Genomic DNA, 24,953 nt, shown 5'->3' on the forward strand with positions numbered 1-24,953 from the left:
TAGGTTTTTGGTATTAAATGAATGGACTTACCTTCAGATCTCAAAAGCATTTAAGTATATCTGTGTGTGTGACTTTGAGTGGATATGCCATGTTGATTCCATTCACATTATGTTGGAGATGCATCAGTATGTTCAACTCTGTGTAACAAAAGTGTTGCCCACGTGTCACTGAGAAGCTGTAGATGAGTGTTCCTTGGTAGCACTTTCTGCACAACTGTTCTTGGATTCATTGTACCTGATTTGGGAGGCACTGTTCCATTTTGGATTAATTGAGATTTAAAGCCACACCATCTAGCTGAATGTCTTCACTAGGCCATTTTGCAGTTTTTTTTCCTTAAAGTCCTAGAGGCTATACAGATGTCTTTTGTGTGTTACTCATTTGTTGGTACAGTAATTTTTCACTTATCCTAAGTAAACTAATATATCATTCAACTTTAATTATTATGTTAACACATTACCACTATTATGACTAATTAATTTATGCCTTTCATATAGCTGACAAATACAAGGATTCTGCACCAGATAATGCTAAAAATGCTGACAATGCAGCTAAAAATGTAGAGCCACTGATAAATTTGGATGGTAAGTGTACAACTGAATGACGATTGTTTGATATTACTAATTTAACTAAAATATATTTTTTTTATTTTCTGTTATTTAGAATTAAATCTTTCAGTATAGGTTTATTTTAGTAAACAAATAAAGAATTCTTCAAATGGATACAAATTGGTCAGATTAACATCTAATTTTTTTAATGCAATGGTTTTCTGAAATCTTATCCTTACAATATCATGTAATCAGCTTCCATTCATTTCCCTTTCTCATGATGCTGTCACAGTTTTGTTAGAAGAGAAAATCGTGTTTATTTTTAAGTAAAATAAATTGACCCACATATGAACATATCTGACTTTTCTGAAGAAATTTTAAATAGATGAGCATGATTTTAGAAGGAAAGACTTCCTTTTAAAAATCAATTAATAATACCATAATAATGTTTATGGATAGCAAGGCTCCAGTGCATTTAAAGGATTCTGCTCTACAGATTGCTCATTACATAGTATGCCTGGAATACCCAAGTGTAAGTTTTAATTACTGAATAGGTTAAAAAAAAAGGACCTATGAATCTAAATGGTCACAAGGATATTCAGGGGTATTAATAACAAAGCTTCGGTGTTTAAAGTTCAACTTGATCATTTTACATTGATTTTCACTCTTTCCATTTGGTTAATTCCATATTTTTCCTAAAAGGAAATGGAATTCTTGTCTTAGGTAGATTGGAGGAGACTTAAAGGATGTGTGCTTCATTAAAATCAGTGTATTATATACCAATTAATCATAAGACTATTCAGAACATAAGTCTGAGCTAACTTAGGCTAAACACGTTTTTATGATTGCATGTTATTACTGTTTTATCTTTAGTAAAATATCAATATGAGAGGGACATTAATACAAAACTAACATTAGATGTAAAATTGCCTAAGGATAAGATTTTCAGAACAGCCTTACAATGGAAAATATCCTATTCAGTGATATTATCATAATTATATTGTTGTTAAAGCAAGGTGGAGATTATTGGCATCTCCTATTTGTCACAAAAATAATTGTATTTGAAATAATTTGACCTAGTGAGATGCATTTCTCGCTTAGGTACACTGATAGGTTTCACTGTTTTAACCTCTTTTAGTCAGTCTTTGCTTTTTACTAATTTTTTTGTTGTTTGCTTTAAATGAAGACTCTAAGTTAGCTCATTAAAAAAAAATAATCTACCAGTGACTAATTTTTTGATCTCTTTTTTATGAGTTTTCATTCATGTGAACTAATAAGCTTTTCAGGTTCTCAGAAGCTGCAGATTATATTGATCGTTTTGGAAAGAAATGTTAATGAAAAATGCTACTTATATGTGTTTTGTAGAAAAAGAATTACATGGGATAAAATCAATGTGAAAAAAATTTCTCACCAGTCCTTTAGTTTGAATGCATGAACATTATTGAAGAAAAACAAGTAGTTTTACCATCATATTTATTGGTGCTGGGATTTTAATTTTGTGTGTTCTTTTGGGCAATTCTTGGGTAAGAAATTTTATATACCTGTTTTTTTTTTTTTGTTTTTTTTTTTTAGTTCTCAGCCAAGTAGCAATCTAAATCTATATTACACTTTTATAGATAAATATGAAATCAACTTTTGTATGTATTTATTTTACAGTGAATAATCCTGATTTTAAGGCAGGAGTAATGGCTTTGGCCAACCTTCTTCAGATCCAGCGTCATGACGATTACTTGGTAATGCTTAAGGTCGGTTTATGTTCTTAAATTTAATATTATGAGAGAAGTAGTGTGTTTATCTTTCTTTTAAAACACCGTAATTCTGCAAAGTATAATTAAAACAGATATATGAAACAGATACTATAAAATTAAAAAAAGATATACATATGTACATACACATAAACACACACACACACACACACACACACACAAACAACATAGTACATGTTCCTACTTTGGTGTAGCATACATCTTGGAAATAAGAGCACTAATTAGTAAACAAGATTTTCTGTATATAGAAATAGGTGTGTTGGAACCCTGAGATGAAATACTATTACATTTGTATTTAGGAACCTGTATTATTGTGGCATAGCCAATCTGTAGCCTTAGGCCTATATGTTACCCTTTATAGTTTCATGCTTTGCCTGAAAAAAGTGTGATGAAAAAATGTGGTTTTGAATTTTTTTAACATGTGGTTAAATGTAATATGTTCTTTGAAATAGCTGAAATCTTAAGATACATAAAAGGCATCTTTAATTAACCAAAACTAGAGAAAAATGTCTTCACGGCAGCAACAGTTTTTGTGTGTTAAGGATGGTGGTGGGAAGGGCGGAAGTAGTTCTGAGGGCAGATAGTGAGGTGAGGGTGGATTACATGTAGCCCTTTATTCTCTCAACATTGGTGAATTCTGACCAATACCCTTGCGCTACTGAGCCATAAAAAGATAAGGTTGACATGTCATTTAATTTACCCATCTATGTAAAAAGAAAGATTTAAAAATTTTTTTTTTAATCTACCAGGCAATTCGTATTTTGGTTCAGGAACGCTTAACACAGGAGGCAGTTGCTAAGGCAAATCAGACAAAAGAGGTATGTGTGCTTTTCTAAACAAGAAATTAATTTTTTTTGCTAACACTTTCAGATGTTGTAATAAGTATCTTTATACATGTTTTAAGCATCTTTGGTGAGAACTGTACTAGCTTTATGTGGACACCAAGAGGGGCACTGGAGGGCTGTTGTTGAAGATTAGGGACCCTAATTGTGGGTTGAGGTGGGTTGTGATTCTGTGCCCCTACTGTGGCCATATTTCCTAATTTCTCTGTTTTTTAAGGAGAGTGTTTGTATGGCTTTATGACATTAATATTTGTATTATGGTCCTTTGGTTCTCCTGATTGTTTTAGTTCTTCCCTAGAAAATTATGGTACTATGCCACCAAGGGTTGAGATGTGATAGGAGCTGTACTAGTTCTTTGTGGATAGCTAACATATATGGATAGTTTAACATACTTTGGGTTGCTTTTATCTATCTTGGTATGAACTTCAATACAACCAAATGTGATGAAAATTCTAAAATTTTTCAAAGTTGTTTTTCACCTATAAATTGTTCTCCTGGTTCCGCTCACTTCATCAGTTCATAGAGGTTTGTCCAATTCATCATTTCTTATGGCACAATAATATTCCTTACATTTATATATAACAGTTTATGTAGCTTCTTCCCATTGGAATAGAACACTCTACTTTCCATTTTTTGGCTATCACGAAAAGAGCTGCTAGTCATATTTTTGTATATAAAGATGCTTTTCCTTTTTCTTTTATCTCTTTAAAATATAAGCTTAATAGTGATGAGGCTTAGTCAAAGGGTGTGCTTTCCAGAAGGACTAGGCCAATTAATAGTTCCATCAGCAGTCCATTAGAGTATGTGTTTTTCTACAACCCCTCCCACATTTGTCATTTTCCTCTTTTGTCATCTCTGCCAGTCTGATAGATGTAAGTTGGATTGCTTTTAATGTATAATTTAATTTACATCAGAGTTGCTTTCATTAGAGTATTTTTACATATGATTGACAGCTTGGATTTCTTCCTTTGAAAACTGCCTGTTCATGTCCTTTGTTTATCTATTAAAGAATGATTCTAAATCTTATAAAATTGAATCAGTTCCTTATATATCTTGGATATGTGATTTTTATCAGAGATTTTGGTTGTAGATATTTTCCCTTTTGTTACCTGTTTCCATTCTAATTTTTACTATAACAAATTTGTTGGTTCAAAACCTTTTAAATTTTGAATAAAGAAAATTGACCTTTTAATCTTGCATGTTTCTTTCTATAACTTGTTTAGGCATAGATCTGGTTTATTTTTGATGGTCATGTATCCATTTGGGGTTTATCTTAGTAAATAGTGTGAAGTGTTGTTCTAAATCTAATTTCTGCCTGATTATTGCTTATTTTCTCAGCAGTTCATGACAAATAAGTCCTTCTTCCTACCTGTGGTCTTTGGGTTAATCTTAACACTATGCTATTGTGTATATATTGTGTACATAATCTGTTGCATCATTCAAGCTTTCTTTTTGTTAACCAGTACCAAATCATTTTTTAAAATTTTATTTTTAATTTATGGAATAAAACACATTTTGGTAACGTACAATAAAAAAGATGATTGTACATGAAGTTGCATATCTACTATGCACAACTTACTATTCCTTTCAAATATACAAGAAATTATCATGTAAATTTCTTTTTTTTCTTCCCTCCTCCCCCATCCCTCACCCTAAAGATGGCTACCATTAGATACAAATGGGTATATAAGCAAAATTATTCTATACATACTTCTATTTTCAGTTCTTTCACCAGATGTAGATAACATCTTTCTTCAAATGTTCTTTTGGGTTAATTTGGGTATTTTTAATAGACAAAATAACTTATTTGCTTGAAGTCGTTCTTAAAACAATATTGCTATTACTGTATTCAGTGTTCTCTTGTTTCTGCTCATTTCACTCTTCATTATTTCGTGCAGATTTTCCCATGTTTTTCTGAAATAATTGAGCTCATCGTTTCTTACAGCATAGTAGTATTCCATCACAATCATGTACCACAGCTTGTTGGGCCATTCCCCAATTGATGGTCATCCCTGCAATTTCCAGTTCTTTGCCACCACAAAGAGAGCTGCTCTAAACATTTTAGAACATATAGGTTCTTTTCCTTTTTCCCTAATAGTGGTATTTCTGGGTCAAAGGGTATGGGTAGTTTAATAACTCTTTGGGCATAATTTCAGATTGCTCTTCAAAATGGTTGGATCGTTTTACAGTTCCACCAACAATGAATTAATGTCCCAATTTTTCCACATCATTTTAATGGTTACTGCTGTGTAGTAAAATTTAACATCAGATATTCATCAGGACACTCTTCTTCCCCCCTCCATCTCACTAATTATTTTTTTTATGTGAATTTCATTGTTTTTTTCTAGCTCTACAAAATATTTTTTTGAGTTTAATTGGCATAGCACAGCGTAAGTGAGAGAAATGATTATTGATAACCAGTGATTTGGGGAGATCCAGAGTTCTCTCCCTTTTTCTTTTCAACATTTTTATTTAAAGTTTTGAGTTCTAAATTCTGTCCCTCCCTGCCTCCCTCTCCTCTTTCCTTCTCTCCCCCCGCCCCTGCCCAAGCAATCAGATATAGGTTATACATGTGCAATTATGTAAAACATTTCCATATTAGTCATTTTGTATAAGATGACTCAAATAAAAGAAAAAAATGAAAGAAAGTGAAAAATAGCATGCCTCAGTCGGTATTCAAACAATATCAGTTCTTCCTCTGGAGGTGGATATTATGCTTCATCATTAGAACTTTAGGATTGTCTTGGATCATTGTATTGGTGAGAATAGCTAAGTCGTTCACAATTCTTTGTTGAACAATATTGCTGTTACTGTGTATAACATTCTCCTGTTTCTGTTCACTTCACTTTGCATCAGTTCATTTAAATCCTTCCAGGTTTTTCAAAATCATCCTGGTTCTCATTTGCTCATTTCTTGTCATAATAATCTTCCATTACAATCATATACCACAGCTTCTTAAGCCATTCCCCAATTGATGGGCATGCCATGCCTTTGATTTCCATGGCTAACTATCACAAAAAGAACTGCTATAAACATTTTTGTACAAAAAGGGACAAACTTTTTTTTTTGATGCCTTTGGGATCTCTCCCTTTTTTAATGTCCTCATTTCAAGGCTCAAGGGCCATTTTCAGTTATATCTTGCCCCTGGACCTAGATGGCTCTGGAGGAGAAAGTGAGGCTGGTGACTTTGCACAGCCCTCTCTCACTTAAATTCAGTTCACTTGTAAGTCATGGCATTACCTTGGAAGATTATTCTAGTTTTGCCAGATAGGTTATCTGTGTTTATAAATTTTACAGATGAGGAAACTGAGGCAAACATGGAGTTAGTAGTGCCTGAGGCCAGATTTGAATTCAGGAAAATGAGTCTTCTTCCGTGCCACCTAGTTGCCCTAATGATGTTCCTAAGAGTTTATATTCTAGACTTCTTTCCACGAATGACCTGTGGATTCGTTTCTGTTTTCACTTTGTCCTTTAGTTCCAAGAGTTCATCTTGCTGCATTTGCCATTCTGTATCTACAGAATGCTATTACATACCTATTCTATAGCTGTTTTGGAACCATAACCCCAGCCTAAATAAAATCTACAACGTTGTTTCTTCTCTCAAATTCTGTATCATTGTCACCCAAGCACTTAGACAAGGTTAAATGCAAATATACATATTTGTAAGCCAAAACCCAGAGAATGAATCATGTGTAGGAATTTCACTAGGAACTGATTAAAGGTATACAAAACCTATATGATAAAGAGAAAAAGTCTAAACCTAAATTTAAGCAAGGGATAGAAGTTAGTCCTAATCAAGAACACTTTTATTTTAGCAATGACAATGAAATATTGCATTATTTATGTCTTCCTGGGATCTCTTCTCTAACAACACCCCTTGACGTGTACATACCAAAGTATGTAAAATCTAAATTTTAATCCCTACAAGTATAGCAACTGCTAATTTATAGTCCCAGCATGATCAGGATTGGGCACATGTAAATTGATTCTGGATTTTGAAGTGGTTCCATGAGTTTTATGCTCCTAGTATCGATGAAGAGACAATGTGTCAGCGGTATCACATTACACTAGGGAAAATATTGAAACACATGTACGTCATCTTAAAAAAAAATCTCTGAGGCTCATTTTTGGTAGGATCTTCATAAAAGAGTAGCTGGCTTGGGCTGGCACCTATGGTCTTGTCTTCATAACATCAGTAGGGGTCATTAAATATGTTATAGGCATACCAGTTTTGGCCCCCACTAGGAGGCAGCTTCTTGGGCTAATCTTTATCTCTTCATGTGTGATGAATGCCTTCATATTAACATAGCAGGGAAAACAGTATGGCAGAGAAAGGAATGTTCTTTCTTTTGGCAGCTTTGAAGATACCCCCCAAAACCAGGGTCCTCTAACACAGACAGACTACTTACTTACAAGCAAGTAAATGTAAATTTTCCAAAGTACTGCTTTGGCTGCATCCCATAAATTTTGGTATGTTGTCTCATTGTTGTCACTTTCTTATGATTGTTTCTATGATTTGTTCTTAGACCCACTTATTCTTTAGGGTTAGATTATTTAGTTTCCAATTAATTTTTACTCTTATCTTTCCACTGCCCTTTGTTGATTGTAATTTGTATTGCATTGTGATCCGAAAAGAATACATTTACTATTTCTGCCTTTTTACATTTGATTTTGAGGTTTTAATCCCAATTGGTCAGTTTTTGTGTAGGTGCCTTGTTCTGCTGTGAAAAAGGTATATTAATTTGTTTCCTTTTGGTTTTCTCCAAAGGGCTATCATATCTAAGTTTTCTATTATTCTATTTAATTTTTTTCTTGTTTATGTCTTGTTCTGAAAAGGGACAGTTGAGGTCCCCCACTAGTTTAGTTTTGCTATCTATTTCTTCCTATAACTCAGTTAAGTTCTGAATTTGAATGCTGTACCACTTGGTGCATATATATTTAGTATTTCTGTTGATTCATTGTCTGTGGTATCTTTTAACAAGATACAGTTTCCTTACTCTGTGTGTGTCCACTTTAAGTGTATGTCTTGTAAACGAGATATTATAGATTCTGGTTTTTGATCTATTTTGCTGTCTGCTTCCATTTTATGGTAGAGTTCATCCTATTCACATTCGCAGTTATGATTACTATCTATTTCCCTCAATTCTATTTTTCTTCCTATTTGTCCACTCTCTCTTTTTGACCTTTACTTCCTCACCAGTGTTTTGCTTCTGTCTACCACCTCCCCTGATCTGCCCTCCCTTCTGTCAGTTCCCATGCCCCGTTACTTGATCTCCCCTCCTACTTCCCTGTTGGGAAAGATAGATTTCTATGTTCAACTGATTGTGTATATTATTCCCTCTTTGAGCCAGTACTGATGAGAGTAAGGTTCAAGTGATGCTCATCGCTTACCCTGTCATCTTCCCCTCTACTGTAATAGGCCTTCAAGTGAAATAATTTACCCCATTCTACCTGTCCCTTCTTTCTGCACACATTGTATCTTCTTTCCCATCCCTTAGGTTTTTTTAAATGTCTTTCCCTTAAATTCACCTTATATCTTCCTCTATCTATGTTTCTTTCTGGCCACTTGTATTTTTTTGACCTCATAATTCTGAAATTTGGCTGTAAAGTACCTTGGGGTTTTTATTTTGGATCTCTTTCCTGAGGTGATTGGTGAATTCTTTCAATGCCTATTTTTGCCCTGTGGTTCCAGGAAATTAGGGCAGTTTTCCTTTGTAATTTTTGAAAGATGCTGTCCAGGTCCTCCTTTTGATTACGGCTTTCAGGTAGTCCAGTGTTTCTGATATTGTCTCTCCTGGATTTCCAGGTCAGCTGTTTTTCCCATGAGGTTTTTTTTTTTTCCTGTTTTATTTTTTTTAATTTTTCTTAAATTTATTTATTTATTTTTAGTTTACCGCACATGGTTCTACATAGTTTTGAGTTCCAGATTTTCTCCCCTCCCTCCCACCTCCCTCCCCAAGACGGCATGGAAGCTCATATAACTGTCCTGTATAACTTCGCATTGAATTAATTTATGCACTAGTCAAGTTGTGGAGAAGAATTTTGACCAATGGAATGAATCATGAGAAAGAAGAAACAGAACCAAAAAAAAAAACCCCAAAAGAAAAGCAAAAAAGGCGAGCATGTAGTGCGCCTCCCATGAGGTTTTTTACATTTTCTTCAATTTTTTCATTCTTTTGATTTTGTTTGATTGATCTTGATGTGTCATAGTGTGCTTTGATTCCACTTGCCTAATTCTAACTTTTAAGGTGTTGTTTTCCTCAGTTAGCTTTTTTATATTCATTTTGGCCAGTTGTACTCTTTAAGGAGTTGTTTTCTTTTTTTTTTTTCTTAATTTTTATTTTTAGTTTACCACACACGGTTCTACAAAATTTTGAGTTTCAGAATTTCTCCCCTCCCTCCCCCTCCCTCCCCAAGATGGCATGGAATCTCATTTAACTACCATGTATAACTTCGCATTGAATTAATTTATACACTAGTCAAGCTGTGGAGAAGAATTATGATCAATGGAATGAATCATGAGAAAGAAGAAACAGAACCAAAAAAAAACCCATAAACAAAAACAAAAGAGAAGCAAAAAAGGCGAGCATGTAGTGCGCCTCAATCTGTATTCAAACTTCACAGTTCTTTCTCTGGATGGAGACAGCATTTTCCATCGTGAGTCCCTTGGAGTTGTCCTTGCACCTTACGTTGCTGAGAAGAGCGAAGTATGTCAGGGTTGGTCCTCACGGAATCCATGTATCTGTGGTTGTGTACAATGTTCAAGGAGTTGTTTTGTTGAGTGGATTTTTGTATCTCCTTTTCCATTTCGCCAGTTGTACTTTTTAAGCAGTTTTCCAAGCTGTTGACTCTTTTTTTCATAATTCTCTTTCAATACTCTCATTTCTTTTCCCAATTTTTCTTCTTCCTGTCTTATATGATGGGTTTGAGACCACTTCCCATTTTTCACTGGGGGGTTTTGCCCATAGATGTTTTGACATTGTTGTCTGAGTTTGTGTCGTGGTCTTCCCTGTCACCATAATAACTTTCTGTGGCCACGTTCTTTTTCTTTTGTTTGTTTTTCCTCATCATTTTTTTTGGTCTTTTTCTTTTCTTTTAATTCTGAGCTTGTCTCCCAGGGTGGAATTTCAGGGGTTCTGTCTTAGATTTCTTGTGTAACTGGCTGTAGGCCTTGGATGTTTAACTGTTGCTATGCTGATGTTGCCCTGAGGCCCATGGGGGACCTCATGTCTGGTGCTGTGTTGAGGGGGTAGGATGGGGGTTGGCTGGTGCTGCTGGAGACCATAGGGGTATTGCAGTTTACCTGGTGGTAAGCTGGGGTCCTAGTGGTTGTGTGCGGCTCAGTGGGATTTCTCTACATTTCCTGGGCCTACATTGAAGCCTGTAGAGATCTGGCCATCAGAGGGTGCCTGTTTACCCTAGGCTTTGCTGAAGCACGTGGAAGTCTGAGCTACTTTCTTGTCACACTGGAAGATGTCTGTTTGCCTGGAGCTGTGTTGAAGCATGTGGAAGTCTGGCTGCTGGAGGATGCCCACTTGCCCAGGGCAACACTGAAGTATGTGAAAGTCCAGCCTCTAGAGGATGCTTGCCTACCTGGAGCTGTGCTGAAGCATATCGTAGTCCTGGGGGCTGGAGTCTGCCCGTTCCCCCAGCTATGCTAAGGCACATGGGTGGGCGGCGGGGTCCTGGTCGGCATTTGCCTTCTCCACCACCCTGGGGCTCAGGATTTCATGCTGGTTTGCTGAGGTGGGGCTTGCTGGGATGCTTCTGGCCCTTTTACCCAAGTGAGATGGATCTTTCTTGCCGATCCTCCAAGTCTCCTGGGCTAAAAGACCACTTCACCCTGTCTTTCTGCTGAACCTGCTGTTCCAGGATTTGTTTTGAGGTGCTATTTTATGGTCATTTGGTGGGAAACATGGGAGAGCTACAGGGATTTACTGCTTCCTCCATCATCTTGCCTCCTGGAAGTGACCTACCCAACAACTACTGTAATAGACCTTTGTTTAAAATTTAAGGAAACCTTCATAGCATAGCATTTCCCTAAAAAGTGCTATATTTTTACATATAAATTCTCTAACTAAGACTCAAAGAATCATTAGTTTTGCATTTGTGTTTTCACCAGATCCCATTTGGATCTATAGCAATTCAAGTCTGTACTATGTTTTTTATTCTGTTTTCTCTTGTTCTTTCTCCAGTAATGCCTTGCTGCCATCTAGTTTTCTTCTGTTCAGGTGCTGCTGAATGGCAATTAGAAGAGCTAATGAAATTGTTGACTAGGTCCCTAAAATTTTTGTTCTAATTAATCTCAACTGGGTCCTTACTACAGCAAGGCAATTCTTTTGTTTCTTCCTAATTGATTCATTTTCATCATAGCAACTTTTGAAAACTTTACTTCTCTCCTTGAGGTTCCTGTGCCAGTCTTTGCCCATACAGTCTCCTGAGGACCTCACCTTGTACTTCACTGACAGATTTGAGGTGTTCACTGATTACTCTCTCATCTCTCCTCCTAATTCACATGCTTCTGAGACTGTCCCTCACTATACTCATTACTCCAATCTCTGAAGATGAGGTGGCCCTTCTCGTTGCTAAGGGAAACCCTTTGATCCCATCCCTTCCTGTCTTTGTTAGCAGTGTAGAAGCCAGCTTCACTATCACCCCCATTCTCTGCTCTTCAATATCTCCTACATTATGGCTATTTCTTTGCTACCTACAAACACATTCAAGTCTTCCCTAGCTTTAAAAACCTTCTCTAGATCCCACCATCCCCACTATTGTCCTATATTTTTGTTGCCCTTTGTATCTAATCTCCTTTAAAAAGCCATATACAATTTGATTTCTGTTCTTCATTTCTAAATCCTCTGTGATCTGGATTTGGGCCTCATTGTTTGACTGAAACTGCTTTTTTTCAAAATTACCAGTCTTTTTGGGGAAGTTTTAAAAAATATTTTGTTGTAATCGACCAAAATCTACTTTTTCATTTCTCTTCCCCCCTCAATTGAGAGCACAAGTTAAAAAACAAAAGAAAACAAAAATTACTTTGTTACTTAAAACACATATAGTTGATCAAGACAACTTCCCATGTTGGCTGTGTTCAAAAATATTTTGTCTCATTATGCATTCTTAGTTCTTCACTTCTCTCAAGAGGTAGGGTAGCATGTTGTAACACTGATCTTTTGGCATTGTCATGGCACAGAGAAGAGTTCGGCACAATGATATTCTGTCACATTTATATATCATAAATTGTTTCTTGATTCTCTAATTTTAGGTCATCTCATATTCCCATTCTTTTCAACCCACAAAAAAACTATAAATATTTTTGTACAACTTTAAAGTTTGTTTTGCTTATGATTTTACTCCTTCCCCTAACTTACCCTCCTTTCTAATTCTCCCTCTCCTGTTTCCTTATGTAATGAAATTTATGTTTTTATCCAGTTTTGCGTGTACATGTGCACATACATGTGTGTGTTGTTTCTTTTTTTGTCCATTTAGATGAAAGGTTCAAGTGTCAGTTGTTCCCTTTCTACCCTCTTCTCGCTATTTGTAGAAATGTCTGCTTGAGCACTCTTATTATATAACACAATTTCCCCAAACATTCCTTTCCGTTCCTCTCTTATTTCTCCTTTCCTTGCCCAGTCTATTCTTCTTCCACTCTCTTTCAGTTTTTTTCTTAAGATCATTAAGATATAAAAGAAGCACTACCAGGCTTTGTCTAGTTGGACTGGTATGACCCCTGTTGGTGTTAGAATTCAGAGAAAATAGAGGTATTATCTTCCCATATTTGAATGTAAGCAGTTTATCTTTGTTTAGTTCTTTATCATTGTTCATTCACGTTTCATTCATTTAACTTTTCATATTTCTTTTCATTTTTGTGTTTGAACTTCAACATTTCTGTGCAGCTCTTGTCTTTTCATTAGGAATGCTTGGAAGTTCTCTATTTAATTAAAGGTCTGTTTTTTTTCCCTGTAACATCATACTCAGTTTTGCTGGATAGGTTATCCTTAGCTATAAGCCAGTAACCTTTTCCTTCTGGATTAGAGACCTTATGTTCCAAGTTCGCCGTTCCTTTATAGTGAGGATTGCTAACTTTGGCTCTTCAGTACTTGAATTCATTCTTTCTGGCTCCTTGCGTATTTTTTCTTTGTCCTAGAACTCTGGATTTTGGCCGTGATATTCTTGGGAGTTTTCATTTTGGGTTTTTTTTTTTTTCAAGAAGTGACACCTAGATTTTTCCAATTTTTAATTTCTGTTCTGAATCAGAGGGATCTGGGAAGTTTTCTTTTAAGATTGCTTTTAATAGGATTTTTAGGCTTTTTTTAGTCATAGTATTCAGATAATTCAGTAATTTTTAAATTTTTTCTCCTTGCCAGGTCAGTCCTACCTTCCATTTCCTTATTTTTTCTGCCTTTTGACTTTGTTTTAATATTGTTTGTTGCCTTCATAGGTTCATGGACTTCTATTTGGTCTGGTCTAATTTTCAGGGAAATTGTTGCTTGGGTAAGGTTTTGGACTTCTTTTTCCAAGATGTTAATTCTTTTTCCAGTTTTCTTCCATAGCTTCTTTCTTTTTTTTCCCCCTCAAATACTCATTCCATCTGTAAAAACCATTTTAAATTTTATTTTAAATTCTTACTGCATTTCTTGCAGGCATTTTAGTTGAGTTTGTGCCCATACTATGTTTTCTCTGAGGCTTTGCTTTTAGATATTTTGAAATCATACTCTTCCTCTGGGTTTTTGTCTTCAGTTTCATAGCTCTTTATGGTGTGTTTTTTTTCTTCTCTCATTCTTCCAGCCTACTTACTGGCTCCAGACTCAGTATTAGGGCTGGTCTCTTTGGCATTTCTGGAGGGAAGGTCTGGGCTGGTTCTGTTGTTGCTTTCTTGGGGCGTTGACTATTGTGTTATTCTAGGATGTCTCACTCAGACCTTTTATTGGCTCTGCCATTACAGAATTTGATTTGCTTCATTATTTTAAAATTGTTTGGAGGGGAATGTTGGGAGAGCTCTGGTGAGTGCTTGGCCTAGTTCTATTTTGATGAACTTAAAACAAAGACAACAGAGGGGAAGGGAATATATTAGGGAAGAAAGGAGAATAGGAAGATAATTTACTGTCTTACTTAAATGGGAAGGAGTATATGAAATGAGTGTACAAACATTGAAGGAGAGGTGAAGGGAAATGAGCACTCTCCTTACTTTCATCTGAACTGGCTGAAGAAGAATTGAAGAGATACATACATACATACACACACACACACAAAAAAAAACGCACATAAAGACACAAATTTTGGTGTAGAAATATATTAAACTTGTCAGGGAAATGGTTATTGTTAAGAGGGAGGATTGGATTGTTGAGGATTGATAGCAGTGACCCTTCTGATTCTATTGCACGAATGCTTGCTCGGCACTCAGTAAACTGAGTGAATTCTCTACACATCAGGTGCCTTTTTCTATCTTTTCCCTTACAAAATATTTTTTCCCCAATTCTGATTCCACTTAACATGCAATATGATAGACAGTTGTTTCCCCCAAAATATGCTCTATGTTCCCAAATGTAACTTCTCCTTTGCCAGTTTTGTCAAATAGCTAAAAGGCCACCATGATAAGGGTATATGTGCAGGCTGTAGAATTCACTTTCTACAAATTCTTGTAAGGAGATTAGCCCATATTTAGTTCAGTCCACACATCCTTGGAGCTACATGGTCTATGACTGCCATTCTTTAGAAGTATTCAGGACATGAAAAATTTGCTATTTTTCCTTATGCTTATTGTCCAGTCACTTTCAGTTGTGTCTGATTCATTGTGAACCCATTTGGAGTTTTCTTGTCAAAGATATTAGAGTGGTTTCCCATTTCCTACTCCAGCTTGTTTTACGGATGAGAAATGGAACAGGGATAAATGACTTGCTCAGGGTCACGTAACTAGTAAGTAAGTTTCTGAGGCCACATTTGAACTCGTGAAGATGAATCTTCCTTACCCCAGATCCGGCACTCTATCTGCTGCACTGCCCATTCCTAATACTACTACACTTTAGAAATATTGTTCTGAGCTGAGATGGAACTGCTCCTACTTTCATGAAAGCCACCTTGATGCCATCAATATTATTGATAATTGATAATATCCATGCTATCAATAATATCATTTAGCATTTATATGTAAGGCAAATCTTTCTGTCTTAGTTTATCCCAACAGTCCTGGGAGGTAGGTGCTATTATCATCTCCATTTTACAGGTGAAGAAATTGAGACAGATAATGGTCAAGTAACTTGTCCAGGGTCACAAAGCATCAGGCAGGATTGAACAAGTTTATCCGCAATGCGACCTAGCCACCTCTTCTGGGCTTTGTTGTAGGCACAAAGGCATGGAGGCAGGAACTGCACTCATACTTATACTCTCTAGACCATCAGCAGGCCACACTCCCAAATTTTTACGTCCAGCTCCGACCTAAGTGTATGTAAAACATCTCTGTGTGAATGGGTCCATTGGTATATCAAATTCAAAATGTCCAAAGCCAAATGGGCAAATGTTCAGAGTCCAAAATTATCTTTCCATTTTCCAAAAAACCCTGCTCCTCCCATCACTTTATTGATTCTGTCTACGGAACCACCATTACTCTTGTCTTCACTTCTTGGACAGTCTCTACTCGGGCCATCACAGCCACTTTTGAGAAATTTGGGCTTTACCTCCTAGAACCTCCTTGGGCTTTGATAGACCACCTCTGGCCTTATCTTTCTTGGCCACTTACCTCTAGGCCTCCACTAGGGCTTTCCCACTGAGCCTTGCAATAGCCCATGATCCAGACCTCTGGCCTCTGCCCTAGGGCTTTCTGCAATGCTTCAAAGACCCTCCCTTGACCAAACCCACTTTCCCCTACCATCTTTAGCCTCCTATCTAGACTCCCTCAGGTAATGGCTCTACCTGTTGTTGTCCACTCTGAGATGGATTTCCTGAAGTTTTATGGGGCATATCACCACCACCTGCCACAAAGTTTTACCTCAAAACAGGACTCTGAAGAGTTTTATCTCTTGCCTCTTTCATTGAGTATCTTGGCAATAAGTGGTTAGAGTATTTGTTCAAAAAATACTTACATCCCCTCTTATTCTCTCTCTCTCTCTCTCTCTCTCTCTCTCTCTCTCTCTCTCTCTCTCTCTCTCTCTCTCTCTCTCTTTGCCTCTCTCTCTCTCTCTCTCTTAGTGAGTTTGAACCACTGGCTGATAAAATGTAAACCTTGTACCCCTCTGCAATCATTCCCATCCCCTTCAGCCTTGCCCTTCCAAATGTCCAAGTTATTTCCACCCTTTCTTCTGTGCTCTTTACCTGCTCCATATCTAAGAAGGTGCTTGCCATTCACAGTGCCTATCACTTCTTTTTTTGAAGTGTATGTGACATAAGGGTGTGAAGCTTTTAAATATAATCTACAAGTCCTTTCTCTCTCTCATTTTTTTTTTTTTGCTGAACCATGCTTTTCCATGTATTTATTCATATCCTCACTTTTCCCACCTTCACATTATATCAGGGCCTAATCAGGTTCTTCATAGAATTTCTCTTCACATTGCTTTAGTTATAGAATTTATTCATTATAAAATGCTCATGGCATCTTCTATTAAAATTCATCTTGATGTGAAATTAGATGGTATTTAAACCAAGTAGGTAGAAACTTGCTTACCCCCAGATTGTCTGAGTTCTTGGTAAATCAAATATGTGGGTATTTAGGGTTGGTGCAGCGATTGTAAAAGCCAAGTCTAATTTATTTCTGTTGCACATTGCATTTTTAAAAAATGCATCAAAGCATACATTAGAGTTCTTTTAGCCTGGTGGGTATGGTGAATGACAGGAAGTGGGATACCCCGTCTTTCTCATCTCTCTCAACCATGCCCTTCTAAATGTCTAATTCTAGTTCTTTCCTCCCTTTCTTGCTGTGCTTTATGAAATGCCTGTTCCATAATTAAGGTACTTGACTTTGCTATTTTTGTTAACACTACCAAACTTTAGAAATATTGTTCTGAACTCAGATGGATCTGCTCCTAGTGAAAGCCACCATACTCATCCTTGGTTTTGATACAGCAGTTAGTACTTATGTATTGTTTTATTATCTCAGTTAATCCTAGGAGTTAGGTACTAGTAATTGGATTTTTCTTGGGGGTGGTAGTGGTGGCAGATGTTTCATAAGTTTAAAAAAAATCTGTCAATTATATAGTCTTATTTTAATACTAGCATCACGTTGTGTGCACATTCACACATAGCTCATGTGTGAAGAGCAAGTAAAAAAAATGCATTCTATTGCCCATGCATAGTTAAGCAAATGCAGAATACATAAAGGATGGCTGTTGATGATGGGCTTGGGGACCCTGGAGAGTAGGAAGGTCCCTGAAACCATATAAAGAAGTTAATTGCTAAAGCAATGTGGACCAATCTGGACTGCACTGAATCTCTTCAGTTTTTGTTAATATATAAAAGTCTAGTCTAATGTTAATGTTAAATTAACTACAATGATAGCCTACAGCTTTTTTAAAAAGATGCTGAATGGCATCTTGACATTTAACATTAGTTTTTCACTTTACTCAATGTTTTTTTTTCCCTTATGCTAATTGCTCACTTATAATTAGCCAAAGATCATTGCATAATTGTACAAGCAAGATTTCAGTCTGTTTTTACCTCTGATTTTTATTTGTCAGTTTTATTTTATTAGATTTAAAATCTGATTTTGCATCTAATATTTTTACTGGCACCCAAATGAATAGGAAAATATTAATAATTATATATGGTATACATAATATGTAATTATATATATAATAATAAATATTAGTAATGGATTAAAGCTTCTATATTTGCTTTTCGATTTTTCTACCCTCTTTCCTCTATATTTTTAGAAGAAACATCCAAAAATTTGTATCACCATAGAATTTATCCCTCTCCCCATTTTCTTTCTTTTTTTAACCTCCTTTGCAATAATCTAGGTTGACAGTGTGCAGAAAAAGGGTTAAATGAAAGGAACAACTGGTTGCTTGTTACTGGGGTAGAGTGGGGCAGTGAGTTCTCTTTTTCTCACTCGCAGCCTCACCTCCATGCAAGCTGACTCCAGTCTTTTCTGTTCTTTCTTGTTTCTCTAAGCTGATGCTTAAGCTGGGGGAAGCCCCAGACTTGAAATAATACCAAAGCTGTTGTTTGGTTTGATTAAGAATTTAAGAAATAATAGGAGAGCAGCAATAAGTAATTTTAGTTTGCTAGCAAATGGAGTCCAAGATGCTTGCATGAGAACCCTTCTAATCCTTTTCAGTCCCACACTTTAGAGTGGTAAATTATAAAGGAAGGAAAGATGTTGCAGTCATGTGCAGAAATGGGCAATTTGCCATGTTTTTGAGCTGAATCAGTTCTACCTTACTTTTTAAGTGGTATGTGTTTCTTAATTATAACAATAGCATTTCTTATTGTCTATTTTTTTTTTCTTTAAAGGGCTTACCTGTTGCTTTAGATAAGCATATCCTTGGTTTTGATACAGGAGGTAAGTGCTATTTTTTAAACAGCTTGTCCTACCTAATCAAGTATAAATTTGTCTGACCTTGAGTATAATACTTAACCTCTGGGCTTCAATTTTCTTATCTGTAAATGAGGGGGTTGGACTACTCTTTGGTGCTCTAGAGCCACAATCCTTAAATAGTCAGATTTTGTAAAGTGATTTCATATTATCCACCAAACATAAATAAACCATTCTGTTTCTTTGTAGGCATATAGAACACTGACATAAAATTAGTCTTAAAATTTTAATGCATGTCTGATAACCTTTTAAAAACTTTGATTGAAATTATGTCCAGAGATGATTTAAGTGGTTGTAATTTTAAACATAATTTACTTGATATTGTATATATCAGTGTAATATCTTCTCTTATGATAAAATAGATGCTGTTCTTAATGAAGCTGCTCAAATTCTTCGATTGCTACATATAGAAGAACTCAGAGAACTACAAACAAAAATTAATGAAGCCATAGTAGCTGTTCAAGCAATTATTGCTGATCCAAAGACAGACCACAGATTGGGAAAAGTTGGAAGATAAAGCAATTTAGGATTACAGCCTCTCATCTACTTAGAATACCTAGGAACTGTGGCATAACTCTGGCAATGTATTTTCAATCAAATGTCATTGGGGAGGGAAAATAACAGAAAATTTTGGATTCTTACCATTGTCGTGTTTTCTGTTTAATAAAGATCAAGGAAATGGACATGTTCTTATTTGATTATATATGAAGTACTGCTAATCATCAATTTTGTATTTGAGACTGCGTGGAATTTAAAATTATATTATTATTATTCCCAAGTTTGTCATAAACAACACACCTTATGTCTCACTAATAGGAAAACTTAAATGTTTTATTACAGTAATCCAGAATCTTTGAATAGAAATATATCTTGTAAGTATACATGAATGTAATTTTTTCTACTATGGGGATATAGGCACTTAAGAACTATAAAATACAAAATGAATTATTCTAGCACCTTCTGTATAAATACTAAAAGAAATTCACTGATGGTGAGGTAAAGAGACAATATTTAGAACTTCAAAAAACTTAATTTCATTGGTTTTTCCCAATACTGTTACTTATTACATAGCCTCTTCAAGGCTTCTATATTTTTGTCTTTAAATGTATTTTTAGTTAAACAAAATAATCTTTTAGCCAAGAAGAACCTAGTTCTTCATAGAAGATTCTAGTTATACTAGAATCAGTCTATGAGTTCTTTAAATTTTAAATTTAATTGATTTTTCTTTAATGAATTTTACCTTAAAAGTGAAATAGGGTAATTATGTATAAAAATGTTTTATATGTAACAATCAAATTCTGTTCCTAACACTTTAAGGAATATATTTTTTCCTTATAACATCAGTATCAATTTTTTAATTTTAGAAAATACAGTAGTAAAGATTGAGGTATAAAACTTTCCCAGAATACACTTACTAATCTTTGCCCTGTAAAAGGTCATTTTGTGGCATATCCAGAAACTGGCAGTAACCTTTATTCTGTTTTTTCATTTTCTTCACCTTCCAACTGTTGGTAGGAAATAGTCTTCAGAATTGAAATTCTGTTATTTAGAGTTCATTACTTTGTTCCTGTAGGGAGAAGGGAGAGGGAAGGGGAAAGTTATTTTCTTATTATTATACAGAGTGTTTTTATTGGGGATTTTAAAGGGAGAGATACAGGGAAACTGACTCCTTTTCATGTAGTGTGCCGGGGAGGAGGATTCAGTGACTATTAATAAGTAATTTCATAGCTGCAGATTTTCATGGCAGTAGGACTTGTACTCATGTGTACTGTCCACTATTATGGCTGCCAGTGTCTCTCACAGTGGTGGAGTGATGGAACTCCAGGAGCAAATAGCATATCTGTTAAAGTAAGTTGGCTTCTATGCACCATCTTTGACACAATTTCTGTTTTACAAAATGAGACCCTAATGCTCGCCTCTAGATGTTTTATTTACCTTTCGGACAGTAGGGGTAAATTGCAGTTATTCCATAAAGATGTGATCTTTGCTCTGGAAGATACTCATCAGTAAACTGGCCATTATCTTTATTTACTGCTATAACACCATCCCTAGAAAAAGAAAAGGATAAATAAACAGGTCCACTTCTAAGTAACAGCTTTGAAGCTTTTTATGTATAAAAACTTAATTTCAGCTCATGGCATGGAGGAGATTATAGGCAAAAGTGTTAGTTTGAATGTCAAGGTAAGTTTGATCCTTATAATAAAGGTCTGTTAGTTAATTCCAACCAATCTTGTGATTTTTATCTTTTGTGGGTGACTCCAGATTTTTCTTGGACTTACACATGTTTGCACATACACACTTCTTTTTATAAACTAAAGCAAAAAGAATTAAATATACTACAAATCTATACCATGGATATCAGTCTCTTGCTTTTAAAGAAAGAGTAAACAAAATTTAAGATTATTATCCAAAGAAAATATTAGGCTTCTTGGCTTTGTACTGGGACAATGATACAACATAAATACCCAAAATTTGCTATTACAAAATTGCTGTTGCACAGTCACAATTTTTATCAAGTGTACTTCCAATCAGAAGTCTACTATATGATTTTTAAAAGCATAATAGCATTGTATTTGTCTCTTCTGTGCTTTCTAGAAGGTGGGTTGTTGTGCTTTTTTTGTATAGTTTCGAATGTTGGTGTAAATATGAAGGAATTTTTAAGTCTCGAACAAGGACCAATAATTGCAGTTATCAGTAGAAAATAGCTCAGTGTTCATAGATTAAAACTAGAGAATTTTGAAGTTTTGAAAGTCAAATTTGTTGGCTTAAATGTTACATGTAACTTCAACAAGAAAAATTTTAGGAAAAAAAAATGTATTTTCTGTTGTGGGCACCTATATGCTCCTAAGATTGAAATTAGTTTTGTTACCTCTCAAGAAATTCATTAGTTCATCATTTAAATTATAATGCAATAGGACATTAATCTAGCTGCAATACTGTTAACATTTAAGATGAGACAAATAGTACCTTAAGGCACTTAGAAGAAATTGTGGGTATATTAGGGGTGGGAGTGATTTTGAAGGGAGGTGTAAAACTGTGGCTTTGTGTGTGGATAACTCCCACTGTGGAAATTCTTTCCATCCAACTAGTTCTATCTGCAACCAGCATTAATAGTATTATAAATGCCTTTGGCATTAAGAGAATAAGTGATTTATAGCCATTGTCATGCAGTTTATATGTGTTAGAGACAGCTTAGATCTCAGTTCTTTCTGACTCCACAGTCAGCACTCTCTACTTCCTCTCATTTTGCAGATGAGAAAACAGGTGTAGAGAAAGCAAGTTAACTGTACAGTCAGAACTCAAACCTTGTTCTCCTGACTCCTAATCTTATGTTCTTCCAGCTGCACTATAGTACTTCATCTTAGAGCAAGTGTACCACTGATGAAAAAGCCAATGATGAAATGGATGATCAACTAGTTGGCTGAGTAAAATAACTCTAAAATACTTTGATTTTTCCCTTAAATTCAATGTTGTTCTTTTCGGTCTTCAATTTACCTTCTCCAGTCTGTATGATAAAAGTGATTTGCATAGCTAACAATGCTGAAGGGATAATTGAGGTTATTTTGTATTATATGCCTTCCAGTTCCATTTGATAATGCACATTCCAGTTTTTTGGTTCCTTTGGGAAAAAAATTAGAAAACATAATTAAAAAGTATCATACACTTCATGCTTCAAGAAACTGAGGAGCCCTCACCCTTTTTTCCCCTGAAAATTATGGAGTCTTGGTCAAGAAAAATAGAACATCAAAAAATCGTAGCATTTCTACCATTGCCTTTTTACAAACAGCAACTTGGTTCTATTTTATTAATCCTGAAAGAATACTTCATTAGCCCTTTAGTTAGCATTTTTATATTTAAACTATGGCTCCCTTACACAAAGATGATTCAAATTTCATTTGAAGAAATTATGCAGGCAACTAAATTTGGGTTTGTGTACTCCTGAGGCACATTAACATAAATACTATTGAAAAGGCTTTTTCCCATTTATGTGATAATATGCATGTTTGTGAGCAATGGATGCCCTAATATATACATGCTTATAAAATGTGCATTAAGCAAAGACAAAATATAAATTTTTTAAACAGCTTTTTTTCTGACTTGAAACAAAATAGAAGTGAAAATATTAATCATTTTCAATATAGTTTTGGACAGTATAAAACTAAATCTTAGAAAAGGAAAAGTGTTCAAAGATTAAACAATCAAAAATTTCAATCCCAATTTCATCTTCAACTACTTTGGGAAGCCTTAATTCATTTGTGGATAATTGAATCTTAAAATGTCTCACTTAAGTTATCTTCCAGTTTAGATGATAAATTCCCCAGGGGTTTAAACGCTCTCTAAAGCCCCAACTTGCTTAATATAGACCCAACTCACAGCAAAGGATTATCTTAGAATAAAGTAAAAATGGATTAATATCTGTAATAATGAAATAACCAAGGAAGCTTGGTGTTTACCAATTACCAATTTAGAGGCTTCTCTTTCATCATTTATGATTTTTTCAAAAAGATTTCCTTTTCAGCAGAAACACTTATCTGTTCTTTTTTTGGACCAGAGACTGGGTTGGGTATGACTGAACAAGACCTGCTTTTCACATGGTGGTAATATTGTTACAGAGTAATAAAATCAACCTTTGCATCCAAGTCTATGCAATGGGCTTTCCCAGGGATGATTGGAAGGAACTTTGGAAAAATTTCCTTTATGTTGTACACCTACTTTAACTTTGCCTGCTAGTTAAACACAAAACAAGAACAATGCAATCTGGCCTACTTGCAGCCAAAGGTTTTGCATATTATCTGTAGTAAATAAAATTACCTGCATCTGCCCAGCAAATCAGTTTAGAGAATGGATCAAAGGTTAAACCATTAGGTAGTCCAATATCTTTATTCACCAAAATTCTTCTATTTGTTCCATCTATAGAAGAGGTTTCAATTTTAGGTCCTTCTCTATTCCAGTCAGTCCAGTACAGGTTGCTGTGGATGATTTAATTTATTTAAAAAATATTATTCACATCACTCAAATATATTCCACTGTAAATGATCCCTAAATGAACTGTGAGGGTACGAGGAAGAATATGTAAAAGCTCCATTTCTCTGCCCCAAGCCTCCAACCATATCTCTATTCTACTTTTCATTATTGCAGGGGTCAAGAATGCAGTAGTTATAGAAATCCATGGAGGACCAGAACAGTACCCTAAGTACTTTTGGTCTTTGATTTGGTTTATCATTTCTATATTTCTGATACTCCGTACTCCAATAGCTCCATGAGATGCGTCAGACAAGAATTTTAATATTTATTAGTCCCAGGCCTTTGGAGTAGGGAAAGTTCATTAGAGAAGTTCTGTTTGGCTTTTTACAGAGTGCTCAAGTCGAGAGAGCACACACAATTATGCCTAATACACAAATAATGTTTTAAGGTCAAACCTTACAATGGCAATTATGCTTTAATTATGGTTAAAAAAAATCTTATGTTCAAATTGATTATTCAAAAATGAATTAGTGGCTGGAATAAAATCTGGTCCCTTTAGGCATTAATTCAAATTTATGGGTTAGTGGTATAGGAAAGTGAATACAATTAAGCACTGATAGCAAAATTAGGTACTAATAAAAATGGAAGGGGAAGAAGCTTAGAGTTAGTAAAGCAGATTTGAAGACTGGTTAGAAGGAAGGAGAAAGTCAGTGAAACTAATTTATTCAGTAAACAGCTATGTACAAGGCAGTGTGCTAATTACTAGTGATACAAAGAAAGGTAAAAGTCCCTGCTCTGAAGGAGCCCTCACAACCTAGTGAAGGTGACAACATACAAATAACTATGTATGAACAATCTATATATAGGATAAATGGGAGCTAATCAATAGAGAAGGCACTAGAATTGAGGGGAATCAGATAAAGTTTCCTGTAGAAGGTAGGATTTTAGCTGGAACTTAAAGGAAACCAGGGAAGCCAGAAGGCACAAATAAGGCAGGTGAGCATCCTAGCCATGGTAGATAGCCAGCGGAAATGCCTGGAGTCATGAGATGGAGCGTCTTCTTCAAGAAACAGCAAGGAGGCTAGTGTTACTGGATTGCACAGTACATGTGGTGGGGGAATGCAAGGTGTAAGAAGATTGGAAAGGCAGGGAGGGACTAGGTTATGAAGCACTTTGAATACCAGAAGATGTTATATTTGTTCCTTGAGGTGACAGGGGAGCCACTGGGATTTGTTTGGGGAAGGGAGGAGGGAGTGGGGATGACATGTAGACTTGGTCAGACTTACTTGGTCAGACTTAGGAAAATCA

At 35.4% G+C, this 24,953-nt stretch overlaps 2 protein-coding genes across 2 annotated transcripts in view; one reads left to right on the forward strand and one right to left on the reverse strand.

Annotated features, from left to right (window-relative positions):
• RTRAF (RNA transcription, translation and transport factor) overlaps positions 1–20,904 on the forward strand; it is a 37,983-nt gene extending 17,079 nt beyond the window's left edge. Inside the window, exons 4-8 of the mRNA XM_036750337.1 lie at positions 496–582; positions 2,203–2,291; positions 3,062–3,130; positions 18,599–18,647; positions 19,043–20,904. Coding sequence (XP_036606232.1) covers positions 496–582; positions 2,203–2,291; positions 3,062–3,130; positions 18,599–18,647; positions 19,043–19,197 — 449 coding nt within the window. The 3' untranslated portion in view covers positions 19,198–20,904. The remainder of the gene's footprint in view (positions 1–495; positions 583–2,202; positions 2,292–3,061; positions 3,131–18,598; positions 18,648–19,042) is intronic.
• The window catches only part of NID2 (nidogen 2), a 143,038-nt gene continuing 137,576 nt past the window's right edge, over positions 19,492–24,953 (reverse strand). The window contains exons 17-20 of the mRNA XM_036750336.1: positions 23,493–23,650; positions 22,176–22,299; positions 20,616–20,728; positions 19,492–20,247 (exon numbers count right to left, since the gene is read on the reverse strand). Coding sequence (XP_036606231.1) covers positions 20,237–20,247; positions 20,616–20,728; positions 22,176–22,299; positions 23,493–23,650 — 406 coding nt within the window. The 3' untranslated portion in view covers positions 19,492–20,236. The remainder of the gene's footprint in view (positions 20,248–20,615; positions 20,729–22,175; positions 22,300–23,492; positions 23,651–24,953) is intronic.

This window comes from Trichosurus vulpecula, chromosome 3, assembly GCF_011100635.1.
Source record: "Trichosurus vulpecula isolate mTriVul1 chromosome 3, mTriVul1.pri, whole genome shotgun sequence".
NCBI classification, from domain to species: domain Eukaryota; kingdom Metazoa; phylum Chordata; class Mammalia; order Diprotodontia; family Phalangeridae; genus Trichosurus; species Trichosurus vulpecula.